The sequence below is a fragment of the Porites lutea genome, chromosome 5, assembly GCF_958299795.1.
Source record: "Porites lutea chromosome 5, jaPorLute2.1, whole genome shotgun sequence".
Lineage (NCBI taxonomy): Eukaryota > Metazoa > Cnidaria > Anthozoa > Scleractinia > Poritidae > Porites > Porites lutea.
Genome location: NC_133205.1, coordinates 21,468,742 through 21,493,408, shown reverse-complemented (window position 1 = coordinate 21,493,408; position 24,667 = coordinate 21,468,742). Strand labels below are relative to the sequence as shown.

The following is a 24,667-nucleotide window of genomic DNA, read 5'->3' as shown; positions in this document are numbered from 1 at the left end:
ACAGAGTTACTAGTACAAATACTAAACACTGTAGGCTGAAAACTATTCAGCGGTGGCGCTCCGATTTAAAAATATAGTATGTGAACGTAAGTACGTGGGTGCATGCACGACGATAGCCTGCGTGGCAGACGTTTGAAAGGGAAGGGAAAGGGAGTTTTAGGTGCGAGAGAAACGCGAGAGGCGCGCGAGGAGGCCTCCTCGCGCGCCCCTCGCGCCCAAAACCCCCTTTCCCTTCCCTTTCACGCCTGCCACGCAGGCTAGCACGACGATTATGTGCAAGTCCAAAACTATCGCGTGATAAGGGGAGTGCCGAGAAACCCGGGGATCCTCCTATAGTACGAGAAATAAATTTTGGTCTTTGAGAGGTCTCAGATTTTCTAGACTGATATGGATGGCCCTCCTTGAATTTTTCTTTTTAAGTCCACCGTCTCCTGGCCAAGCATTTTGACCAGCTCCCAGTCCGGATCTCACGGGTTGGCTTTGGACTATTGTTCCCAGATTGTGGATTTTGTTTCAGTTTTGGTGTTGCAGTCTCTTCCCCAGATTGTGGATTTTGTTTCAGTTTTGGTGTTGCAGTCTCTTCCCCAGAGCCCTAGCGGTGGATGTTGTTTGTTTTTGGTATTCACAGAGCCCTAGCTGTCTCTCGTAAGTGCTCCCTCTAGCTCTCCATGTGTTAACACGTGACTAATTCAAGTGACCTATAGCCCGCGTATGCTGACAACTGTTGCTATAACTTACGCGTCGCTCGCTTTCGCTCGCTTTGCGAACGTCCCTTGCGCCTCCGGCGCTCACGCAGTCGACTGGCAAGTCTGGCTGTAACGCAGAAATTGCATGCGATAAGTTCTCTTCCCAAAAAGCAGACATGTCCGAACCTTATCTGGTAGCTTACGTGGGGGCACAGCTACAGAGAATTTTTTCAAGACCTCAGCTCTTAAACGAATATCTCGCTCTGTTTGTGAACACTATGATTTTCCTATATAAAACGTTTCTTGTGTGTTCCACATTTAGAATATTGTAACATCGGAACTCTCACGCGTCAAACGCGCGCAGCAGAGCACCAAGGGTAAGAAAATGTGGTAATATAACCATCCCAGAAATTTTAGTAATCACGTGACCGTACGTCCGACCGACCGGCCAACCGACCGTCCGTCTGCACCACAGGCATACCAATGTAAAATATATCGATCAACAGGTATGGCAACCCAAATACGAAAACGGAAGGCGGCAGGAGCGGCTCCTGAAGGCGGAAATTTATATTTCTGTACCGTGGACAGTCGTATCCTTGTTGTCTAAAGTATTAAGCTTAGATTAATTGTCGTGTCCACAAACTTGGAGTATAGAGCAAGAGAAAGTAGGCGGCAGGCCAGCGAAGCTCAACGAGAAAAAGGGTGACAGAGATCTAGAGCGAGAGACAAAAAACAAAAGAGACATTTTTTTGTTGGAAACAACATGAAAATTTTGTAACAGCAGTGACAAAATGAGAAATGCTAGCGGCCACCAATGCACTGAGGTGAAAATGAGGGACAGTGAAAAAAAAGCGAACGAGAACACGTAAGACATTACCAAGCTCTGGTGTTGATTTAAAAATGTCTTAACCTCAATAGCTTTAGGAACAAAGTAGATTACCGATTTTCTGAATTTAAGGGATGTATGTTATAAAGGGAAATAACTTGGTATAGCCTCATTTTCACCACTGAGTGGATGCGTAAATCCTTTTCATATAGCTAGCAAGCTGTGGAATAAGCCACCGCTATAAATTAGAAACTCCGATAACCTTAATGTTGCTAGTCTTAATCATACATTCTCTAATCTATTTTTAGCCTGTTCCAGGCCTGTCAGATAGTGGGGACGACGCGAAAGTCAAAGGCACGTGAAAAGTTGGCGGAGCATGAAAAAGGAATTTTACCCAGTTTCTTTCCGTTTTTTTCCATGTTCGCGCTTTCTCAATTCAGCGGACCCGACCATCTCGGAGCCTGGATGGAACACGCTAATCTATTTTCCTCTTTGCTATCATAGCTTGTGACCTTTTTCTGAATTACAAACATTAACCACAAGGGACTGCAAAGGACCAAAGACGAATATGCCGAATAAAATGATAACGTAGACATATTAGATTCTGCAAGCAGAATACTGCAATGCTGATCGTACTACGTGAAAGTTTTTCTGAATGTTCATGTCAAATCTTTTCTTTAACGATTTTTTAAATGACATTTTTTTAAGTAATACCGTAAAATTCCGAAAATAAGCCCCTTCATGTATAAGCCCCTCCAAATATGAGCCACCCAAACCGGTAACGCAAAAAACCCTCCGTTAAATCGCCGCTCCAAATATAAGTCCCCCCGGGGGGCCTATACTTGGAAAATTGCCCTCAAATACTAAGGAAAACGAAGCAAAAACGATACATTTCTATCCATATGGCTCTTCAATGATATGTGTTAGTTCTTAAGTAGTTTAAGTTTTTTTTGTTTTACTTAGGTTTTTATAATTTTTTTCTACACGTGCACTTTCGTACGAGTTTTTGTTAACTCTTCAGGTGTTTTCGTGTAAAAATAAATTACTTACTGTAACCCCTAAAAATAGGTGGATACGCGAATACTCAGTCACTACGTATCCACTTAATGTCACCCCGCGTATCCACTTAATATCTTTAAAATAACAGTCACCGCGTATCCACTTGGATATACACGGCTTAACACAGTATAAAAAACATACAGTATGTCTATTTGTCGTTCTTTAAGTCGCTGAAGGTAGAAAAGCCCATAAAAGGGATAACTGCGTATTCAGCTTTTTCAGGGGTACAGCTTCGAAGTGGCAAAGTATTCTGTAACATTGTAAAGAGCTCACCGCTCCCAGAATTAACGGGTCGCGCTCGATCGCTTCTGCGTGTGGCTCCAGCCTGCGTAGCAAGTAAAAAAAAATCGAAAATTATGGGAAACAACCGTTTCTTTTCGGTGATAAAAATGCTCGTTAAAAAGGTTGAAAATATGGGAACTATAAATGTTACTGAAATTGGTCGTGACTTTTAAACATTTGGTGGCTCCTAAAAGAGCCGTTTGGTTTTGGCGGTAAACCCACAAAGTGAGTTTACTTGCTGCTGGTGTACTTGGTCACAGCTTTGGTTCCTTCACTGACAGCGTGTTTGGCCAGTTCACCGGGCAAAAGCAGCCTGATGGCGGTCTGGATCTCGCGAGAACTGATGGTTGATTTCTTGTTGTAGTGAGCAAGGCGCGACGCTTCGGTAGCGATGCGCTCGAAAATGTCGTTGACAAACGAGTTCATGATGCCCATGGCTTTGCTGGAGATACCAGTGTCAGGGTGAACTTGCTTCAACACCTTGTAGATGTAGATAGCATAGCTTTCCTTTCTCTTTCCCCTCCTCTTCTTCTTTCCATCAGATGGAGCCTTAGCCTTTCCAGCTCTCTTCTCGCCTTTCTTTCCTGCAACTTTAGGTGCCATCTCTCTTGATAAGAATGGAAGTGAATAATGTACACTGACAGAATATTGTATTTATAACAAAACCAGCAGGGGATCAATTAACATACAGATCGAAATATTTGAGTTTTAATTGGTTTCTTTCCTTCAAGGTCAACAAGCTTCCTGCATACATCATCATATTTCATAAACTACTTAAAATTGTTTAGTGTGATTGGTGCGTTTCGATCCTATTCAAATTTTGCCGCGCGTATAAATTTTAAGGCTTGCAAGTAATAGTTTATTCACTCGTACGTTTTCGTGCTGAACAAAAGTTTTACAACCATGTCAGGTCGCGGTAAAGGAAAGGCAAAGGGCACCAAGTCCAAGAGCCGATCATCCCGAGCAGGGCTTCAGTTCCCTGTTGGTCGAATCCACCGTCTTCTTCGCAAAGGCAACTATGCTGAGCGTGTTGGCGCTGGTGCCCCAGTCTACTTGGCTGCAGTGCTCGAGTATTTGAGCGCTGAGATCCTCGAGTTGGCGGGCAACGCTGCTCGTGACAACAAGAAGACCAGAATCATTCCCCGTCACCTTCAGCTTGCAGTCCGCAACGACGAAGAGTTGAACAAACTGCTTGCCGGCGTCACCATCGCACAAGGAGGTGTTCTGCCCAACATCCAGGCTGTTCTTCTGCCCAAGAAGACCGAGAAGAAGCCAAAAGCTTAAACACATCCTTCCCACGTCAAAAACAAACGGCTCTTTTAGGAGCCACCAAATATCATAAAAGTCGTGATCAACAGAGTCACTTTATTATTAGTTTCAGTACAGTAAGCCGTATCATGGGTGTTGGAATCCTCTTCTACTCACTTACCTAAAGCTTTTGCGTGGAAAACATTCGTAAAAATTACAAAGAAAAAAAAAGTAATATAAGATGAATTTAGGAATTAAGTATTTTTTTAACAATCCTACCTTTAAGCAAAAAGTTTGTGCATGTTTTTATATCGCTGGCGGCAAACAAGGTACTCATTGGTGCGAAGATAAACACTCATAAGCTAATTAAAAATGCAAGCAACCCACCAGACATGACTAGTATCGGAAACGCGACTTTTTAAAATTTCAAACAAAATACTGTGAGAGGGATATAAGGAGAGTGAACGAGCCCTAGTCAGGTTAAAATCAGTAATAAATGCTATGGTGATGATAAGTTATAACAAATCCTCATCAATGGCCTCCAAATGCAGATTTTAAAAAATTAGTTCAACGTTAAAATCGCGCGAATACTTTTAGTCTATTTCTCAAACAAACAGCTTTCCAAATTTATACATTCTGATATGTTAGCATATTTTTATCCCAGTGCAATGCGTTTTATAATCTCAGATACTAGGGTAAGTCACAGTTAGACCATTAATTACTAGTACGAGTATTAAACTTTATTGGCAATGACTTTTAAAGATGTGGTGGCTCCTAAAAGAGCCGTTGGTTTGAGTGTGTAGCGTGAAGATTTAACCGCCAAATCCGTACAGAGTACGTCCCTGGCGTTTGAGTGCGTACACCACATCCATGGCGGTCACAGTCTTGCGCTTGGCGTGCTCGGTGTAGGTCACAGCATCACGGATCACATTCTCAAGGAAAACTTTGAGAACACCACGAGTCTCTTCGTAGATCAGGCCAGAGATTCGCTTAACACCGCCACGGCGAGCAAGACGACGGATAGCTGGCTTGGTGATGCCTTGGATGTTGTCACGAAGGATCTTTCGGTGACGCTTGGCGCCTCCTTTTCCTAGGCCTTTGCCTCCTTTACCTCGACCCGACATGTTGATAGCTGCGTAGAAGACTGACTAATAAAGTGGCAAACGAATCTCACAGCATTTATACCGCAAAGAAGGACCTCACTGAAAACAAGCCAGAAGAGATAATAAGAGGTGGTTCTCTATTGGTTAGTTCGGACAAAAGAGCCAAGAGGTTAAGGTAATTATTACCATACGTTTGCTTCGCAAGAGATGTGCGAACAGGTTAAAAGAGAAAATAATAGTCGGTATCACTCAAAAACCAGCCATAATCTCTTTGACTGCTTTTACTATGATACTTTCTAATTATTCAGGACGACAACTTTGCATTTACAATTTCCATTAATCCAAAATACTGGTAAGTATCTAAGGATCGAAACACAGCATTACAGATAAATGACAATACTTTGCTAATAGTCTTGATTGTCCAATGAAATCGCATAGTTTTTGACCAATCGGAAAGAAGCCCGCTAAGTATAAATATATTTTGTTCAGATCTATTGCACATCATATCCGTTAATTTTCGGTTAGAATTGAAGATGGCACGTACAAAGCAAACTGCTCGTAAATCAACTGGTGGAAAAGCCCCACGAAAACAGCTCGCCACAAAGGCAGCTCGTAAGAGCGCGCCCGCAACCGGTGGAGTCAAGAAACCTCACCGTTACAGGCCTGGTACAGTCGCTCTTCGTGAGATCCGTCGTTACCAGAAATCTACCGAGCTGCTCATCCGCAAGCTGCCATTCCAGCGTCTTGTGCGAGAAATCGCTCAAGACTTCAAGACCGATCTGCGTTTCCAGAGCTCTGCTGTCATGGCTCTTCAAGAAGCTAGCGAGGCTTACCTCGTTGGTCTCTTTGAGGACACCAACTTGTGCGCCATCCATGCCAAGCGCGTCACCATCATGCCCAAGGACATTCAGTTGGCCCGCCGAATCCGCGGAGAGCGAGCATAAGTAAATTGCTTGCACTACAAAACAAACGGCTCTTTTAGGAGCCACCACATCAATAAAAGCAATGACCAAAAGCAACACATTTTGTGCTCAACCATGCTTCGTATTTCTTTACGTAACATTAACAGCACACACGAGGAAACAGTATTTTTTTTTTTTGCTATTACACAAAGCTTCCCCTCATTTTTCTTATAACTAATCCACAAAGTGGCCACCACAACGAAAGAGTGTTGAGTTTTCTTCACACTGAAATAAAAAAAAATCTATTAGTTTTTAATAGGAAACTCTGAAGTTATTAAAGGGTTCAAGTTAAACTAGGAACAATGAGATGGAAGTTAAGGGTTTTTATTTAATAGGGCAGTCATGAGAGAAAAAAGAAAAGAATCACTTCGACCAGGATATTAAAGACACTTATTTAAGGGAAAAGATTTAGAAAAAAACTGAGGTAGAAGTTTAAGGATTTTATTAGCGGAATCGGCATAAAAGGACATTGATTTCGTGGGAAGTGACATTTGGCTCGAAAAATATATATATATAGTATATATAACAACGGTGTAAAAGACACAAATTTTAATTTGGATAAAAGGTTACGGAAAGCTGGTATATAAGTTGAAATAATTTTTAAGTGCAGTTAAAATTTATGGAGATACATTATCTGTTTCTATTATCTACATTTAGCGCAGAGTTTATGCAAATCACACACCGCTCACTGGTGATTCTTGCTCAACAAAACTATTTCAGTTTACTTTTGATTTTTGCTTTGAGGTGTATTAAAAGAGATTTTCATTTAGCTGATTTGGCATCGCATAAGAAAAGGCAGTAAAGAAACATAAGCAAAGAAAAACCCTTCAGGTCGAAGAGCGTTTGTGAGAAATGAGTTGGTGGGTGACATTCAAGAAGCTCTGACAGCTTTGGAAAGTTTCACTCAGCCACTGTTCAATCCACTGCTTCAAAAGCTAATTTAAATTTAACATCCTCTAAGAAACGGAAAAGAAAATGTGCCCTTCTTCATTCGGAACTGCTGGCAATCACAAAAGCAGAGTGACCGTTTGTTTGATGTTCATCTGAGTACGGTCGTCTCGGTCTTCGAAATGGAGGCCAATGAGTTTGTCCTTGTTATCTTGACAAAAGAGAATTTAAACCATACTAAATGAAGCAAATTTTGCAAAGTAATGATATATGGTTGAAGTACAGGAGTTATATCATCTCCCAAATGTCTTTAAAGAGAAAGAAAGTCGCGAGTGCAAAAGATAAAGGACTTAAAAGATCAAATAGCTATTAGATTTTCTGGAGTTAAAGAATAAAAAGCTATACATCTCTACCTTCAAAAGCCTCAATTCGCAAGTACTATTGCCAAACAATTTTTTGATAAATTGACGTTCGGTTTTTAAACTTTAGAAGGAATAACCTACTGTGTTACATCACTTTATTCGACGACATCTTCAGTAAACTAGCACAAAAGCATCGTGCGCCATGTTCGATGTCTGTGTCCTCAGTGGTCCGCATAGAACTCATATACATCACAGTGCGACCTTCGACTCTTCAGTTCTTTCGTTTCCGAAGGTATCGTACAAACTTCTTCGTTATGTCTGAAGCAAAGTCACCGGCTAAAAAAAAGCCAGCTGCGCCTAAAAAGCCAGCTGAGCATCCACCATACCTTGATATGATCAAGGCTGCCATTGTCGCTCTAAAAGAGCGAAATGGTTCTTCTCGCCAAGCCATTGAGAAGTACATAAAAGCCAACTACAAGGTTGGCGAGGTCGGCTCACACTTGAAGATGGCTCTCAAGAGAGGTGCTGCGAGTGGAAAGTTGATACACACCAAAGGTGTTGGCGCATCTGGCTCTTTCAAGGTCGCCAAGGCGGAAAAGAAGGAGAAGAAACCAGCGAAGCCAAAGAAGCCCGCCGCCAAGAAGGCAGCAAAGAAACTAGCGGATAAAAAACCCGCAGCAAAGAAAGCAGCGGCTAAAAAGAAGCCAGCGAAGAAGACACCAAGTAAAAAACCCAAGAAATCGGCAGCGAAAAAGCCGGCAGCAAAGAAACCAGCGGCCAAGAAATCTGCGAAGAAGACACCCACAAAGAAACCTGCCGCCAAAAAGTCCGCCAAGAAATCTGCCGCCAAAAAGTCTCCAGCTAAGAAGAAGTAAAGCGCGACACTTCTTTACAAACAAACGGCTCTTTTAGGAGCCACAACATTTAAAAAAGCAATACCAACTCTACATTTCGAAGTGACTTTTTAAAAAATAAATGGTGCAGAGATTTCGCGCTCAGGCCATTTTCAGAGTTCAAAATGTTCGCGCGAGCGTGCGCAATCCTATGAGAAACCTCTGCTTGCATGATCGGCGGGTAAATATAATTAAACGATATTTTAAAGCACGGGTCAAACCTCCGTATGCGGCCTTATCTAGATCTGTAAGCGACAACCCATCCACAACACACAAAATTTTACTACTCAAATCCTTATAAGGGGCCGACCATTTAACTCTTGAGGGAGGGGGAGGGGTGGGTGATTTCTGGTCATCAAGAATTTTTTGTTCTAGCAATCTGGTGGGTGGGCAGGATGTTTTTTTCCCTTTTTTTCCCCATAAGCTTTCAATTACATTTGTGCTGCATGCATTTTTTTCTTCCGACAAGCTCTTGCAGGAAATTCTTTTTCAAAATCACCCACCCCCTCCCCCCTCAAGAGTTAAATGGTCGGCCCCTAATGGAGACCTATCTTTAGCGATCACAACCACCTTTTGAGGTGGCTGCCGTTTTATAGTTTTCCATTGTTTTTATTTACCATTCTTGAAAGCAACCAGTTGACCCATGTTCTGATCCCCAGTTGGGGGGGATGGGGCACTCCCATACGAAAGGAGTGGGATGCTCGTCTTCTCGCTTAGGGGTGTAAATTTCGACCTGTGGTGTCACTTAGCGTGTTCTGGGCAAAACGCCATTGTATTTAGCCGCAAAGGTCTTTTTCACGGTTGCAAGCGAAGAAATATAAAAAAATTATATATTTTTAATTCGTTTTATTTACTCGATTCATGTACAGTGGAACCCTACTCTACGGACACCCGCTTAATACGGACACCCGCTACGGATAGTTTCGTTTGTCCCGACAAAAAGCTCATATATTTTCTCTTTATATTTTCTCATATATTTTTTCTTTATACGGACACCGGTTAATACGGACAAAGGACACTTTTCTGTGTCCCGAGTCACAAACTCTCATATATTGTGAACCCTGCTTTACGGACACTGGTTATCTGCACACTGTCTATTTTTATTGTCTTATATTAATTATGTGATAATTGTAGACATTTTACCCTGTTCAAATAATGAAAGATTTTTACGGGTGAATAAAATTTTATTACAGTACTAAAAAAAACGGTAACAAATTTGCGTGGCATATTTGATTTTGAACAGTCTGTCTTTCTTCCGGTGTTTGGCTCTTGTACTACGTATAGTCCTTCAATAAAGTTTTCTGTCTCCTGTTACACAAGTTTCAGTTCCTTGGTTTGCAATCATTGCTCTTAAAGTAAAGTCACAGACTTTTTCAAATGAATCCACTGTCGTGCCTGTTTCAATAACAATACTACAATACTTAAAAGATTTTACTCTGAGACTATGATAAATGATCGTGAGGTTTCTTTAGGATGAACTTGTTACTGTTACAGTTAAGAAATTAAATGTTTTCTCGTAAAACTGTCTGCTTTGGTCTTTATATCGATAAAACATGTGTTCCTGACGTTTTCTCTGAAAGCCCGCTTAATACGGACACCCGGATAATACGGACACTATGGCATGTCCCCTTGGTGTCCGTATTAACCGGATTCCACTGTAATCAAAGTTTTTTTAGGGATCAAAAAAGGTTGGGCCACGCCCAGATTGGTCTCCTTTAGGGGTTTAATTCAAAATTTCAGACGGGCATCCCCGCCCCTTTCATATGGGAGTCCCCCCCCGGGATTCTGATCACTACGTTTGCTGTATGTACTATGTGACTCGGAGTCTAATACGATACACTAACCATAAAATTGCACGCAATAAATTCCCTTTAAAAAATACCAAATTTCCTCGAATTAGTGCCCGGGAGTTTATTTCAAATTTCAGCTAAAAGGACGCGCACTTATTAGAAGGAGGGCGCTTTATCGAGAGGAACACTTATTAAATTTCCCCTTACAAACCAAGTGCAACTTTATTGTGGTTAAAATCTTAAATATAACATCAGCCGTGTAAACATAAATTCAATATCAATGTCTTTCGTTTGTTAAAAAAGTGCTTGATAATCAAGCGTACTATGGTCTTTTCACTTTAGAAACAGGTTTTCCTTGTAGCCCTACTATTCAAGAAAGTGAGGGGGAGGGGAGGGGAGCGCTTATTCCATATCTGATATTATGAACCTTGGGGTGGATGCTTATTAGAGCGCGGGTGTCTATTTGAGAGGGAATATATTTACCTATGAAAGGTATACGAAAGGACTACCTTTTTGGTCAAAAGTTTTATATCAAGGGATGTAAACCAAAATATCAGCCAAAAAAAGTAAATTACTTATGAATTGAGTTTCTTGTTGTTTCCCGTCCTTTCTTCAAGGGGTTTTCCCCTGGGTGCTCCGGTTCTCCCTCTCCTCGAAAACTGGATCAAAATACTTTTATTTGATCGCTTTTAAGCTTCAAAACGTTGTAAAAAGTTGAATTTATTTCGATGCATGCTAGAGGCGGAGGGGGGCTTAAAACAGGACGTGTTTTTTTGTTTACGGGCAGATGGTCCTATAAATGTTGAGGGGGGGGGGGGGAAAGTTTACGGTAATCAAATTTTCCCTTAAAATCTTTAAAATTTTGTCTAGGTTTGGAAGTGATAGTTTTTGGAACTCTGAGATGGCCTATTCGCACCTGATGGGCTCCTGTTCGCACAGACACCTGATTGCGAATCCATTCCTTTGTGTGGATAGCGTTATCAACAGGAGCCTTTATGCTCTAGCGTTTTATGTCACCCTTTTGAACAACTGTAGCCTGTTCACAGACCCTCTACTTTCTCTTCAAAGTCCGTCGAGCGCGGGTGATAAAATATAAACCGCAGGGGATTTTTTTGAAACGAACGAAAAGAAAAATAAAACAACGTCTGTTTACAGGCTAGAACAACTGGGGTCAGTTTATTTTAAGAACGACTTTTGGCGCCAATTTAGAATATCTTCATCATCACCTGACGCCGTCAAAATTTATGGTAGTTGTGCGTGGCAGGCGTTCGAAAGGGAAGGCTATTAGTTCGTCCTCCTTTTTAGAAGACTCGATGACCCTCGATGTGTTGTGTTGTGTTTTTTACTTTGCTTTTTAGTCTATTTGAGTTGTGTTTATTTTACTAGTAGCGTGCAATCATGTCCATCCTATATTCATATGTCTCTCACTGCGGCAGATTTTGAGCTGTACGTTCAATAAGAAAGGCAGAATAATGAATTTCGGATTGTTTCCTTTCTATGCATTCTGCAGTATTCCAGCGAACTCCCGGAGAGTCTGGGATACCTGTGTTTTAATATTACATTCAAACCAGGCCAAGCGTTCCCGTCGCTAACGGACTAATAAAATTGTTTCCATTCGTTGGTTCCGGGTGGAAAGTAGGCTTTTGTACATTATGCTAGCATTTTTTCGAGCATTTTAGTGAGACAAAAGCATTGAGCGTTATTCGAGCATTTTAGTGGCATTTTCCCCGGAAAATTAATTTTTCCGAAAAAATAAAATAGAAATTAACTTTTTTCAGGACCCCATGCCCCATGAGCTCCTGCTTTTTAAAACAAAATGAAGACTAAAATTCAAAATTCACAAAAAAACCTAATACAGCTGGTTTTTTTGGGTGTATTTATGAACTTGTACACGTAGTCGTTGTTACTTGCAACACTTGCACGTTTTTGTAAGTGTAAACTTTGAAATTAATTAAAAAAACCGTTTGTATAATGAGCATTACCCGAGCATTTTAGTGGGAAAAATGGAGCATTAAGGTGGAGCATTTTAGTAGGGAAGCAAAAGCATAATGTAAAAAAGCCTAGTCGAAAGGCGCTTTAATCTTCGGTCGGATTTCGTAAACGTATGACGTCACGCTCGCCTCGTGGGATATATTTACCTGTGACTTCTTCTGCGTCGATCGTATACTCCGATTTGTCTGATGATCTGATGTTTGTTTCGAGGTCTTGTCTTGCTTTTTCGATCATCCCTCGACTGATTCAAACAAGAAGATGTCACTCTCTCCGTTTAAAGGATGTTTTGAAGTTTCAAGCCTCTTCTTGCTCCGCGGGGTAACGGACCTTTCAGTAGATGTTACTGAATAACATCCTTTGAATGGTCCTAGCACAGGCAGACCACCCTCTGTTAGTGAGGGCCGTTGTTGATTGAAATCTGAGCAACGATCTTTTGTTATTTATAGAAGAAATATATAGACACAATACGGTGGCTATAATTTGTTCCAAAATTATGTCATCATTACCAAGTTAGAGCGGAAACAAAACAAAAAATTCTCCAAATGCATTTCGAATTCGCACATTTCTATTTCGTTCTTATTCATTTGGAAGTGAAACGATAAATACGTCCATTCATGTATGCTCCCGTAGTTCCCTCGAAAAACCATACCCGATTCCAGACCAAAATGGGCAAAGTGTTTTCAGACCAAAAAGGCCCAAAACCCCTACCCTTCCCTTACATAAGGGAGTACCCCCCTGATCCTGACCCTTTCATGATTGTTAGAGACCGAGACAAGGTCTAAAAATGAGTGAAGAAAATAGCATTTTGATCTGGCTCATGATTCAGAGAACCGGGCGGCACACCTCCACCAAGAATTTATAGGAGTATTTACAAGACGGTCTCAATGGGGTTAACCGCGATAGGCGTAAAACGGCCAAAAATTTAGCCGAAAGCCGTAAAAATTAAAAAAAATTAACCGTTAGCCGTAAATAGCGTAAAAAAGAGTTAACCGTAAAAGAAAGTGTTCTCTAGATTTGCTACTTTTAAGGAAGGTACTAAACTCACTTATGGTTGCGTTTTTTATTTCCCGGCTAGTGTGACTCCGTACGCACGTTAGGCGAAGCGCCTTTTAGGTGTTAACTAAGACCTAGGCTCCATTTCCGGTGCTCTCTTGGGGAACTAATTTTTTCCATAGCGAAAGTGTGGCTTCTTGCTGGGGATTAATATTTGCAATTTTCAGGAGGCCGTGCCCTCAAAACACTAGTGAAACAACACGCAGAGATGTCACTGTTTGTAAAACACGTTGCCGATAAACAACATTTCCCTGTTTTTCTCGGACGCTACGGTAGACATCGCCATGACTAGTCCCTGTTCGGCGTCTTCCCACGCAATCTCGGTCAAGGCATTTCAGTGGCGAACTCGCTTGGACCACATGACCCGAAAGGCATCAGCCGCGCGGAATAATGCGGCCTACGGACAAGGCAACGGCAAGACAGTCGTTCCGTACAGTCCTTCGCTTTCATTAAAAACACTGGACACGGGAATTTTGTTATTGGCCGTTTTCACACTAGACCTAGAATGGATCATCCGTCTGAGACTAGCCTGTGTACAGTCGCGCCCTCCCCACAGACACCCCTTCTCCGATTTTTTCTGAGGGGAGGGGGCGGCTGTACACAGGCTATCTGGAACGGATAATCCTCTCTTCAAAAGTCAGGCGGATTGTTTATTCAATATTAAAACTATTCCATTGCCAAATTAAGAGGTATCACCTATCTGACGCGAATCATCAAACGGATAACCCGTCTCACACGAATAATCCTTCTCTAGTGTGAAAACGGCCATTTCTGTTATAATGAATGTCGCGCCCCGGCCTTGAGTTGGGCGTTCGCGTGTCTGCTTTTGCTTTTTCACAAAGATTATTTTTAAATTGACTATTGACATTTTCATGTGTAAAATAATATCAGAAGTGCAATACTTTATAAAAAGTATGATCTATCAAATGTTAAAATTTTTCAAAAGAATAGCTTATTTCATCCCGAGATGATCCGAAGACCTTTATTTTGATTTAAAGATACCTTATTCGTACTAATTTTCGCAGGCACTTAATTACGCGAATTTGGAACACGAATATTTCGCGAGCATTAATTTTCGCGATTTTGCAAAAAATGATCAATTTAGGGCATTTAATTTCGCGAAAATTGACAAAAGACAAACTTAGAAAACCGTTTTTTTATTGATTGATCACTTAAATAACGATTGATTTACAACCATGATTTGCAATTACGTAAAAGAAATAGCGTTGATAATCAGACAAAACAAGCAAATACTGCAAATCAATCAGATGCTACTGCAATATTGTTCTACCTTGTAATAAAAGTCAATTGTAAAAGTCAATTGTAAAAATATAATTTCAGTACCTATGCCAAACAGTTCTGTAATGATTAATGATTTAGCCTGACCTAAATGGACATTTTGATGACTGCACGAAAGGTGTTTTAAAAGAGCTACATGTACAAGAACAAGAAATGAGTGATTCGATGAAGAAAGTGCTGAAGTAGATGATAAATAGACTGATGACAATTACCATGTAGCTGTGAACGCAGTTAATCATTGATTAAAGAAATTATAGAAGTGTATTAAATTTCGCGTGTTTAATTTTCGCGTATCCTAGTGTTAGCGAGTCTTTAATTTCGAGATTTTTTTACAAATCGTGAAAATCGCGAAATTAAAGCCTCGCGAAAATTAGTACGAATAAGGTACAAAAAAATACAGGTTAATTAATATTTAACTTTTTGAAACCAAAGAAGTTAATTTTTAACTTTTTCGTTAACCGTAACTGAAAAAAATTAACCGATAGCCGTAAAAGAGCCAAAATTTTAGCCGATAACCGTAAAAGCCACCACCCCATTGAGACCCTCTTACAACTTTAACTCACGTGTCTTGCTATTTAGCGATCTTTTGATCTTATTTTTTCTTACCTAGAACCAATTAGCACCGTTTTTGCCAAAGTAGTCCGTAGCCCGTATTTTATACCCAGTCCGAAGTCCGCAGTCCGCGTTTTATACCTAGTCCGTATTTTATACTCAGTCCGCAGTCCGTAGTCCGCAGTCCGCAGTCCATGTTTTATACTGAGCGCATAAGTCACAGGTAAATATATACCACGGGGCGAGCGTGACGTCATACGTTTACGGAATCCAACCGAAGATAAGAGGGCCTTTCGACGGATGTTAACGAGTGTGCTTATGCTTCACGGGATATAAACTAGGTTCCAGGCATTCAAAAATCCTCGATTAGCCTACCAGGCTTGGTTTTAAAACAAAATTGTCACGAAATGTCACGAAAGGTACATCCGCGTACTGTTTTGTTGCTACCAGCCGCTCGACCGAGTATAAACCTAACATTTTCAAGGTGTTTTATTCCAGCTTTTTTCTTCGTAAAACAGATCCACAGAGCTCAAATTATTTAACAAATCGCAGGGGATACGCTTTCCCTGACTACGATCGTCTTTGTCCGCCATTTTGGAAATGAGATTCCGCTGACAATTAATCACGGGCGCGAAATGTCCACGATTTCTGGCAATGCGGAAAATTATCACACGATCCAAGACAAAACTATAAATAGTGGATCTGAGGGAAAATACATTTAGAGAAAGTTAAAAGACAGATTACTCTACTCCCCCGAAAGTGACAAAGAGCAATGTTCAACCTCTTGCAAAAGGTATAGCGTCTTCCGATTGCATTTACTCGTTCTTCAATTGGGTGGGATTTTATTCACTTGATAAGCTTTTCTATCACAGTAATTGTAGTAATGAAGCTGAAATGCATGGTAAATTGATATCTTTTAGGTACGTTTTTAGAACTGGGTTATATATTTACACTTTTCCTTAATTTTCCACCATCATCCGCAAAAGCAATAGTTAGAATGATGATCTTGTGCAATAAGCCATCAGTTGACTGGAATTATATTTTGTTAAAATCTTTTCGTGATAGAGTTTTACGGTCGTATTTATAAAAATGCAGTTTCCTAAGAATTTGCAGCCTATCACAAAACTTATTATATAAGCCGTACTCCATCACGTAGAAGACATCTGGTAGGGGCACCCAACAAGAATATAGTTCAAAACCACTTAAAGCTACTTAAACATAGCATTGTTAAACGTATTTTAGTATTTAAACGGTAGATATAGGCATATTTTTATCCCCTAAAAATTTTTCATCTGTTCGGATTTCCTAGCTGAAAGTCTCGAGATCCGAAAATCATAGGGATCAAAACTTACCTTTTTCGAAAATTTCAGCCAGAAAAAAGGCTCCCGAAAATTCTTAAGGTGAGCTTTATAGGGTAAAAATCCGTTAAAAATGGGCAATTACACCAATGTTTAGATGTTCGAAAATCCTAGGAGAGGTAGGCAAGCAAGAAATTTTACAAAAAATGTTCCGAAAATTCTAGATCTCAAATCGTCTTCCGAACAGCATGGAACAGATATTTTCCGAAAATTGACGTTGGGTGCCCCTGATCTGGGTAAATTGGCGTCAACTTCGGTTGATTGTTTTCTATTTGTTCAAGGTTTCCCTTGATTTCCTCGTTTTTATTTCAATGGCCCTGATATCAAGCAATCTTACTTACGTCCACGCAAAGCCTACAGATTCCTTGATACCACCAGGCACTTCCAGTTCAAGAAACATTACACAAATGCCAACGGAAAAAACTGGTCGAAACCCCGGCGCTATCAGTAGGAGGGTGCAACCCACAGGGCCCAAGGCTGAACAAGCTACAAACAACCAAGGAGTATTGTTAACGGTTGGCGGTGCTGGATTTAACATAACAAGATTTCCCAACAGCCTCAGTAACAACCCTTGCATAAAAAGATTTCGTTACATCTTTATTTACGATTATTTCTTCGCAATTCCAATTTGTAAAAAACATCAAGGTTGCTATGCTGTAAAGAAAACTGTGAACTTTGGAAAAGGCAGAGTTTTTCATATAACAACGAACTGCCAAAGAGTTACAATGTAAACATCTTCCTCAATTGTGATAATAGTATTCATGATTTCTGTATTAGTTCATGGACTACAGTGAAGTATTTATAAGGCAAATTGCCGTCCTGTTGACGGTTAGGCCGCCGAAGTATTCAACAATTTTCAACTTAGTCTCATCACTAAGATGATTGCATAGAGAAATCAAATCCTTGATGAAAACATAGGCCTGTAGTTAGTTTTGGAGTCGGTGTGTATATAAATTATCACTCGGTTTAAGTGTTTAAGTTACGTTACGTCACCTTTTGATATACCAGCGACAGACTTATTGGCTCTTGTGGTTGGGCTATTCAAATAACGAAAACAATGTTTGCAAACATGAACCATGCGGCTACAACATTAATCTTTCTTTGGCTGCCCACTTTAATCCCCATGGAAATTGATAGGCGATATCAAAAGTACTCAGCGGAACTCAGTTTACGACTTCTGCTTTTTCCACAGGTAGCGTTCATTCCATACCGTACACCACGTGCTGTAGTTATGAGAATAGTTGATAAACAATTTTCTGCCGCCATGGCCCAGCTTAGGAAAATGCGTTCGGCAAATACTAACTCGGTTCAATCTCCTTCTGTACAAAAATAAACGGTCGGTAAAAACACAGACCTGACAGCACGTTTCGCGGCAGGTGCAACGTATCATATCAATTACAACCAACCAGGAAAATCTCAAAAACAGTTGAATCAGTTTTCCTTCCTTTCATTGGCTACTCATTTCCTTTACTTCAAGAAGCAGCTAATATCAGAACTGCATCTGCACGCGAAGAAATAGAACGTTAACAAACGTTTAATTAGCCATTTTAACATATTCACAGTCTGCCGTCTTTTGCATTCTGTGACAGCGCGCGAATCGCTGCTTTAGGCTTCGCCGCTCGCACTCTTGCATATCTCGAGGACTGTCACTCGTTTTCTTTGATTTTTGAACAAAAGAGAGGCTGCTCCCAGTTTACTGTTGGTAAAGCAGAAAGTAAAGATGTAATGCAATGACATCGATACACCTAGGCTTAAATGAAAAAAAGAATATTTCCCTGGGCTGTTCCTTGGGTAGTATTTCCTTAGCCCCAATCCATTGTATAAAAAGGACAATCCTTGACTTTGTTCCATAGCGAGCTGTTGCTTTTGTTTTTGCACACCGTTTAGGATAGTGTTCGCTGTCGTTATAAACGGTCTCGCACGATAAGCTCACGATAGTCACGTACTCTTTTTCAATGATCGCGATTAATAAGGTCACGCACATGAGAAGTGGTTGTACTTGCAAACCGCAGTGAAAACAGGAAATAAGGGATGTTCACTGATAGCTGGTATCACCAAATACTGATACGTGTACTTTTAAACTGTTTGCGATCAATAAGGTCACGCACTTAGTTTTAGTCATTTTTGTTGCAAACTAATAACGCGTTGTGGCTTTCATTTGTAAACCGCAGTGAAAACAAGACTTAACCCAATATAAAAGAAGATTTGATAGCGCTTGTTGATTGTTTTCTGTCCGGATAGTCGCTTTTTATTGTTCGTGACTTATCAATTACAAAGGTCACCTGAAACGTGAATATTGAGAGACAAACAACAAACTCTATCAGCGATAAACCCGAGTTGAATTATGGTGAAGCTTATCTTAGCTTAAGCTTATCTTTGCGAGGCCCTTTTTGGTGGAAATAGAGGCCGGGTTTTATTCACCACTGATCGGGCTCACTGTTTGGAAACAACACCCTCAATCTTAAAAAAGCCAGAAACCTCTCATCTCTCCAATCTCTCTCCTTTGCGAAAACCATCATTACCAGAAATTGACGACATTCTGCTTTATTAAACGAGATGTATTGTTCGTACATATTATAAGAGCTAATAAAGAAAAGAAGAAAATTTTCCGTTGTGAAAAAGAATCAAAGGGAGAAAAGGTGATTTGAAAAAAAACATGCTCTTTTCCCAGTTCGGAATCCTTAGTCTGTAGTTCGCAGTTCCCAGTCCAGATTTTCTTCCTAACTCAGCGGCCGAAAGGCCAGGTTACTCACCACAAATGGCGGCCGAAGTCATGATTGAGGTGAACGCTAGTTTCCATATCTCAAACCACTTTGACGACATTTGTTGACCAGAAACTAAGTCTCTGAGTCAAGAAACTTAGAAATTTCATGTAAGTGTAAGTGAAAAGGGAGAGGGCGGTTTGAGATATGGAAACGAGTGCTTACCCATGAATGAAAAGGGCATAAAAGCAGCTAGCAACGATTTGTAACGTACAAGCGGTGCTTTCTGGTCACAAGTTGGGCAAAAATTAGGATGCGATTTGTGCAATTTTCTATAAGATTTGGTCGAACCTGGGAAAACTTTGAGATGTGTATGTTTGTTCGCCTTGCAAGGAATCCGTTTCTTACGAGGTCTGCACCACGAAACCGACGTAAACTAGCTTTGCGAGAAGAAGGTAAGGTTCTCGTCTATTTTGTAGGAAAATGATGGAGTGAAGGATAGTTATGAAACAAATTTGACTGGTCGTGCATTGTTCCTTGTATTTATATCACAGGAAAAAATAACGGATTCCCATTTTTGGATATTTTAGGGTATTTAAAGAATATCCATAAAAATCCCAAATTTGGCAAAGTGAGACAAGTCCCAACCACGGAATTCCCAACCAAGTTCCCTGATTGGGACTTGTCTCACTCTTCCAAATTTGGGATTTTTGTGGGTATTCTTTAAATACCCTAAAATATCCATAAATGGGAATCCGTTATTTTTTTCCTGTGATAACGAATTTCGGATTGTTTCCTTTTTGCAACTCCCAGAGAGTCTGGGATGCCTGTGTTTAAAGATTAAAATCAGCCTGACCAACCTCGTTCTGAAGAACAGAACTAGTGATGGCCATTTTTGGAAACGTAGCTTTTTTCTTCAGCTCCTGCTACGTTAAGATTTTGGATTTTGGACAGTCTTCAAAGCTCTAATCAAGGTGAGTGGGCCTCGTAGTTGTTTCAATATTTATTATTGCAAATCGCCGTTAGTTCATTGTTCCACATTCTAGTGCAAAGACATGCTCGGAAGAAGTTCCTGGCATGGATGGCCCCATCGGCTTTTTGATAAAGATAGCTAATTATAAATTTGATAACTCATTATGACATAGCCCTACTCTATTAATGAATAATATCTTGCAGTTTTTAAAACATGAAAAGGATGAAGAGCAGAGAAGGCTGTTAGTTTACAAGTCATGAAAGTACAATCAGCTGATACCTTGTCCATGATTGCATGGTAAGCCAGCTATATACTAGCCCAATAAATTCTGAGTGAATAACTCCAGCGTGCAAAGAAGGTCATGTCTGACAGGCCCAGGGCTGGTGGATTTTGCTATTGGGCTAGTGAAGCATGTTGTAAACTTGCCTATCACAGTGGCGAATCCAGACCTTCAGATAAGGGGGAGGGGGGCAGTCATCCAGACCCTGAGATAAGGGGGGAGGGGGGGGACGGTCTCCAAAATAGATCCCTAAATCCGCCACTGTATCAGAAGAACTGTTGCTCATCAAAAGTTTTTTTGGGGCTAGTTAAAATGACTCGGGCTAGTACGTGTTAGATACAGCTGATGGGCATGCCATAAAACTAACTTTCTTTGCACCCTGAACTTCCATACTATCATGCCATGTCACCAGGTCTTAATGAACCAGTTTATTCTTAGATACATTTTAGAACAGTTTTTCCTGCAAAAATGGAAGCTTTGCTATGTTAGCCTGTGTACAGACGTTTCCTCTGAGGGAGAGGGGATGTCTGTACACAGGCTATGCTATGTCTATTAGCATGTTTGAGAATCTGTCCATTGGGAAGAAACAAGTGTCTGTTGTCCTTATTAACGGGTGTCTGTATTAAACGGATTGAACTTAAAGACAATGTATGGACTTTCCCCAGGGACAAAGAAAACTGTCCATAATAAGGAGGTGTCCTTAATAAGCGGCTGTCCATAAAGCGGGGGTTTGACTGTAATCTTTTAACTTAGTGCCAAAATTGTGTTTAGTAAACATACTATGACACGAATTCATGGAAATTACATGCTTGCTCGGGTCATGGGCTCCTGGCTCCACTACGTTTATGTTGTAGTTAGTTTTTTGTCTCAGGCAATTTCTACTTTTCCTTTGTTTCAACTTCAGTAGCATAGATTACCATACCCAAAAACAAAAGAAAAACAAAAATTACCTGAGATAAAAAATTAACTACAACATTTACTTTGAGGTTCCCAAATAGTTCTTCAAACTGGTCTCTGCAATCAAAATTTTTGCTTTATCCCACAGTTATTATCATTATAATTTTACCGTGCTTCTTTGAAACAACATTTTCCCAACCGTCCAGTCCCATGTCTCACATCTCTCTTCTTTTCTCTCAAATCCCAAATTACATGAATAAAATTAGCCAATGAAACTAATAGGGACCCTCTGTCATGAGTTAAAGCTTGATGAGTGGCAGATTTTCATTTGACATTTCAGAGTAAGTGGAGATTTTTTTATGTTTTCTGTGCCAAAAGCAAGCAAAAAAAGCACTATGGCCTGTTAATAGAACCAGAAATGAGAAGTGAAGGACTTTGAGAAAGTCTTACAAGCGGCTATGTTTTGGGCATATTGCTGTTTTAGACCAATTCTTTTTTACAGTCAGTTACTTGGTGGTTTTTTTTTTGTAGTTACATGCAGTCACAGACTGCCTTTTATTTTACTTGGTGTTTTTACCCATACACAAAATGTTCAGTTTAAAAAAGATATTAAGAAGACATCAAACAAATTTCATCAGGAAGCACTGATCAAAAAAAATGTTTTCAATTTTTGCTGGCATAGCATTAAATTTGTATAATTATCACCTTCTCTATCAGTCTATATGTAATTACAATATAATTTTGTAATTCCTATTAAAAATTTAGTAACATCCGCAGTCTGTAAACCTGAAGAAGGCTGGTCTGGCCAGCAGAAATGCCTTTTGAAAAAGTTTTCAATACACTTTTTTATCAGCTTTGCAGTAGTTTTTGGACTTCTCGTTTATTTGTTCTCAATATTTCTAGCTGATTAGATCTGTTTGCTTGAGATCGACAACCTGCAGGAAATAAAACTTGAAAAAGTACACCCACTTTTTCAAGTTTCAATCCATTTCCATACTTGCCATGGCTTTCAACAGACCTTAGGAAAAAGTTTCAATGCTTAAAAATAGTCTTCAAAAGCAAAACTGGACCATTATTTTTGGATTCAATTGATGCGAAAACAAGTTTTACCGTTTTTAAAAAAATATTAGCAAATAGGGCGACATAGCCCCTTTCAGGTCCACGCTCCGCGCGGCCGGAGAACTCCGCCGTTTTAGGCTCGTCACGCTTTTCACCTGATTTTACATTGAATGGCCAGATTTGGTTGTTTTATGCTTAAAAGTGGATTTTTCTCAAAAAGCTTAGTAGAGGTCAAAAGATTCCCCGCGGTTTTTATCTTCACACGTGCGCACGATGATCTCTGTAAAAGTGAGAACAGGTCTTAGTGAAAAGGGGAACCTTAAATAGGTCTGATATTATAGAGGTCCAATGAAAATATTGTGAGCTCCAGCAGGAGCCACAGTTAGGAGTTTCTTTAAGAGAACAATTTCCTGTACAATGATGCTTTACCGTGGGCCAGAATTAACCGTATTTAGAGAATTTCTGAGAGATTGCGTGGCTGGCTTATGAAACAAATGCTTTGCGCGCGATTACTAATAGTTGATGACACATAGTCATGGTGGTATTAAATAATTGGTTATTGCTTTTTCTAATGTGGTGGCTCCTAAAAGAGCCGTTTGTTTGTAAAGAAGTGTCGCGCTTTACTTCTTCTTAGCTGGAGATTTTTTGGCGGCAGATTTCTTGGCGGACTTTTTGGCGGCAGGTTTCTTTGCGGGTGTCTTCTTCGCAGGTTTCTTGGCCGCCGGTTTCTTTGCTGCCGGCTTTTTCGCTGCCGATTTCTTGGGTTTTTTACTTGGTGTCTTCTTCGCTGGCTTCTTTTTAGCCGCTGCTTTCTTTGCTGCGGATTTTTTAGCCGCTGGTTTCTTTGCTGCCTTCTTTGCGGCGGGCTTCTTTGGCTTCGCTGGTTTCTTCTCCTTCTTTTCCGCCTTGGCGACCTTAAAGGAGCCAGATGCGCCAACACCTTTGGTGTGTATCAACTTTCCACTAGCAGCACCTCTCTTGAGAGCCATCTTCAAGTGTGAGCCGACCTCGCCAACCTTGTAGTTGGCTTTGATGTACTTCTCAATGGCTTGGCGAGAAGAACCATTTCGCTCTTTTAGAGCGACAATGGCAGCCTTGATCATATCAATGTATGGTGGATGCTCAGCTGGCTTTTTAGGCGCAGCTGGCTTCTTTTTAGCTGGTGACTTTGCTTCAGACATAACGAAGAAGTTCGTACGATACCCACGGAAACGTAAGAATTGAAGAGTCGAAGGTCGCACAGTGATGTATATGAGTTCTATGCGGACCACTGAGGAGACAGAGATCGAACATGGCGAACGATGCTTCTGTGCTAGTTAACCAAAAATATCGTCGAATAAAGTGATGTAACACCGTATTTTATTCATTTTAAAGTTTAAAAACTAAAATTCAATTTACAAAAAAAATGATCGCCAGAAGTATTTGCGAATTGAGGCATTTAAAGGAAGAGATGTATAGCTTTTTATTCTTTAACTCCAGAGAATCTTGTAGCTATTTGATCTTTTAAGTCCTTTATCTTTTGCACTCGCTACTTCCTTTCTCTTTAGAGATATTTAGAAGATGATACAACTCCTGTACTTCCACCATATGTCCTTAATTTCTACAATTTGGTTTATTTAGTATGGTTTAAATTCTCTTTTGTCAAGACAACAAGGACAAACTCCTTGGCTTCTATCCGCAAAATCGAGATGACCGTACTCTGCAGATGAACATCAACTGACACGGTCACTCAATCAGTTCCAAATGAACAACGGCTCATTTTTTTTCCTTTCCTAGTAGGATGGTAAATATAAAACTTGTGATTTCAGTCTGGCAAATAAGGCAGTACATTTAGCAGGAGCTGAATTTAACTTTCCAAAGCTTTCGAAATGTCACCCACCAACTCAATTTTCCAAACGCTCTTCGACCTGCGCTGTAAGGGTTTTATTGGCGTGTTTCTCTGCTTCCTTTTCTTATGCGATACTAAATCAGCTAAATGAAAATAGCTGTTAATACACCTCAAAGCAAAAAAAAAAGTAAACTGAAAAAGTTCTGTCGAGCACAGTCAGTCACAGGAGTGTGATTTGCATAAACTTTGCGCCAAATGTATCTCCTCAAATTTCGACCTCGCTAATAAAGTCTTTCTACTGATAGAACAGTTTTCCCTGATTTTTAATCGAAATTTAAGTCCTTTACACTTTTTTCTTATAATTTTTTCTTCTTTCTGTCGAGTACCTTTGTAACTTGATAGAGCGCGCGTCGCCGCGAGTAATGACAGTAGAAATTTGCATACAGTTTCCGCCAAAATGTACTCCCACGAAGTGTCTCACGGCAAGGCTTGCCGTGCTATACGGCAGTAGCACGACCTGGTTTCAAACGTTGCGCTACTGCCGTGCTAAAGTCGAATTTCATTCGATCAATTGA

At 40.3% G+C, this 24,667-nt stretch overlaps 7 protein-coding genes across 8 annotated transcripts in view; 4 read left to right on the top strand and 3 right to left on the bottom strand.

Moving 5' to 3' along the window:
* LOC140939250 (aldehyde dehydrogenase 1A1-like) overlaps positions 1-24,667 on the top strand; it is a 199,714-nt gene that overhangs the window by 153,014 nt on the left and 22,033 nt on the right. Inside the window, exon 1 of one of the 2 annotated variants that reach the window (XM_073388828.1) lies at positions 23,884-23,895. The exons of the other annotated variant lie outside the window; for it this stretch is intronic. The gene's annotated coding sequence lies outside the window, so the exon portion shown is untranslated. Of the gene's footprint in view, positions 1-23,883; positions 23,896-24,667 lie in introns of those variants that run through there. 2 annotated transcript variants of the gene reach the window in all.
* On the bottom strand, positions 2,963-3,481 carry LOC140937134 (histone H2B, gonadal-like). The gene has a single exon (XM_073386665.1). It carries the CDS (start codon positions 3,454-3,456, stop codon positions 3,085-3,087), a length of 372 nt encoding a protein of 123 aa, XP_073242766.1. The 5' UTR covers positions 3,457-3,481; the 3' UTR covers positions 2,963-3,084.
* LOC140937133 (histone H2A-like) lies at positions 3,691-4,219 on the top strand. Its single transcript, XM_073386664.1, has one exon. It carries the CDS (start codon positions 3,757-3,759, stop codon positions 4,135-4,137), a length of 381 nt encoding a protein of 126 aa, XP_073242765.1. The 5' UTR covers positions 3,691-3,756; the 3' UTR covers positions 4,138-4,219.
* On the bottom strand, positions 4,914-5,225 carry LOC140938078 (histone H4). The gene has a single exon (XM_073387618.1). It carries the CDS (start codon positions 5,223-5,225, stop codon positions 4,914-4,916), a length of 312 nt encoding a protein of 103 aa, XP_073243719.1.
* Positions 5,520-6,295, top strand: LOC140937132 (histone H3). Its single transcript, XM_073386663.1, has one exon. The coding sequence runs from the start codon at positions 5,738-5,740 to the stop codon at positions 6,146-6,148; it is 411 nt and encodes a 136-aa protein (XP_073242764.1). The 5' UTR covers positions 5,520-5,737; the 3' UTR covers positions 6,149-6,295.
* Positions 7,687-8,348, top strand: LOC140937131 (histone H1.0-A-like). The gene has a single exon (XM_073386662.1). The coding sequence runs from the start codon at positions 7,731-7,733 to the stop codon at positions 8,289-8,291; it is 561 nt and encodes a 186-aa protein (XP_073242763.1). The 5' UTR covers positions 7,687-7,730; the 3' UTR covers positions 8,292-8,348.
* Positions 21,623-23,466, bottom strand: LOC140939251 (histone H1.0-A-like). Its single transcript, XM_073388830.1, has one exon. It carries the CDS (start codon positions 23,443-23,445, stop codon positions 22,885-22,887), a length of 561 nt encoding a protein of 186 aa, XP_073244931.1. The 5' UTR covers positions 23,446-23,466; the 3' UTR covers positions 21,623-22,884.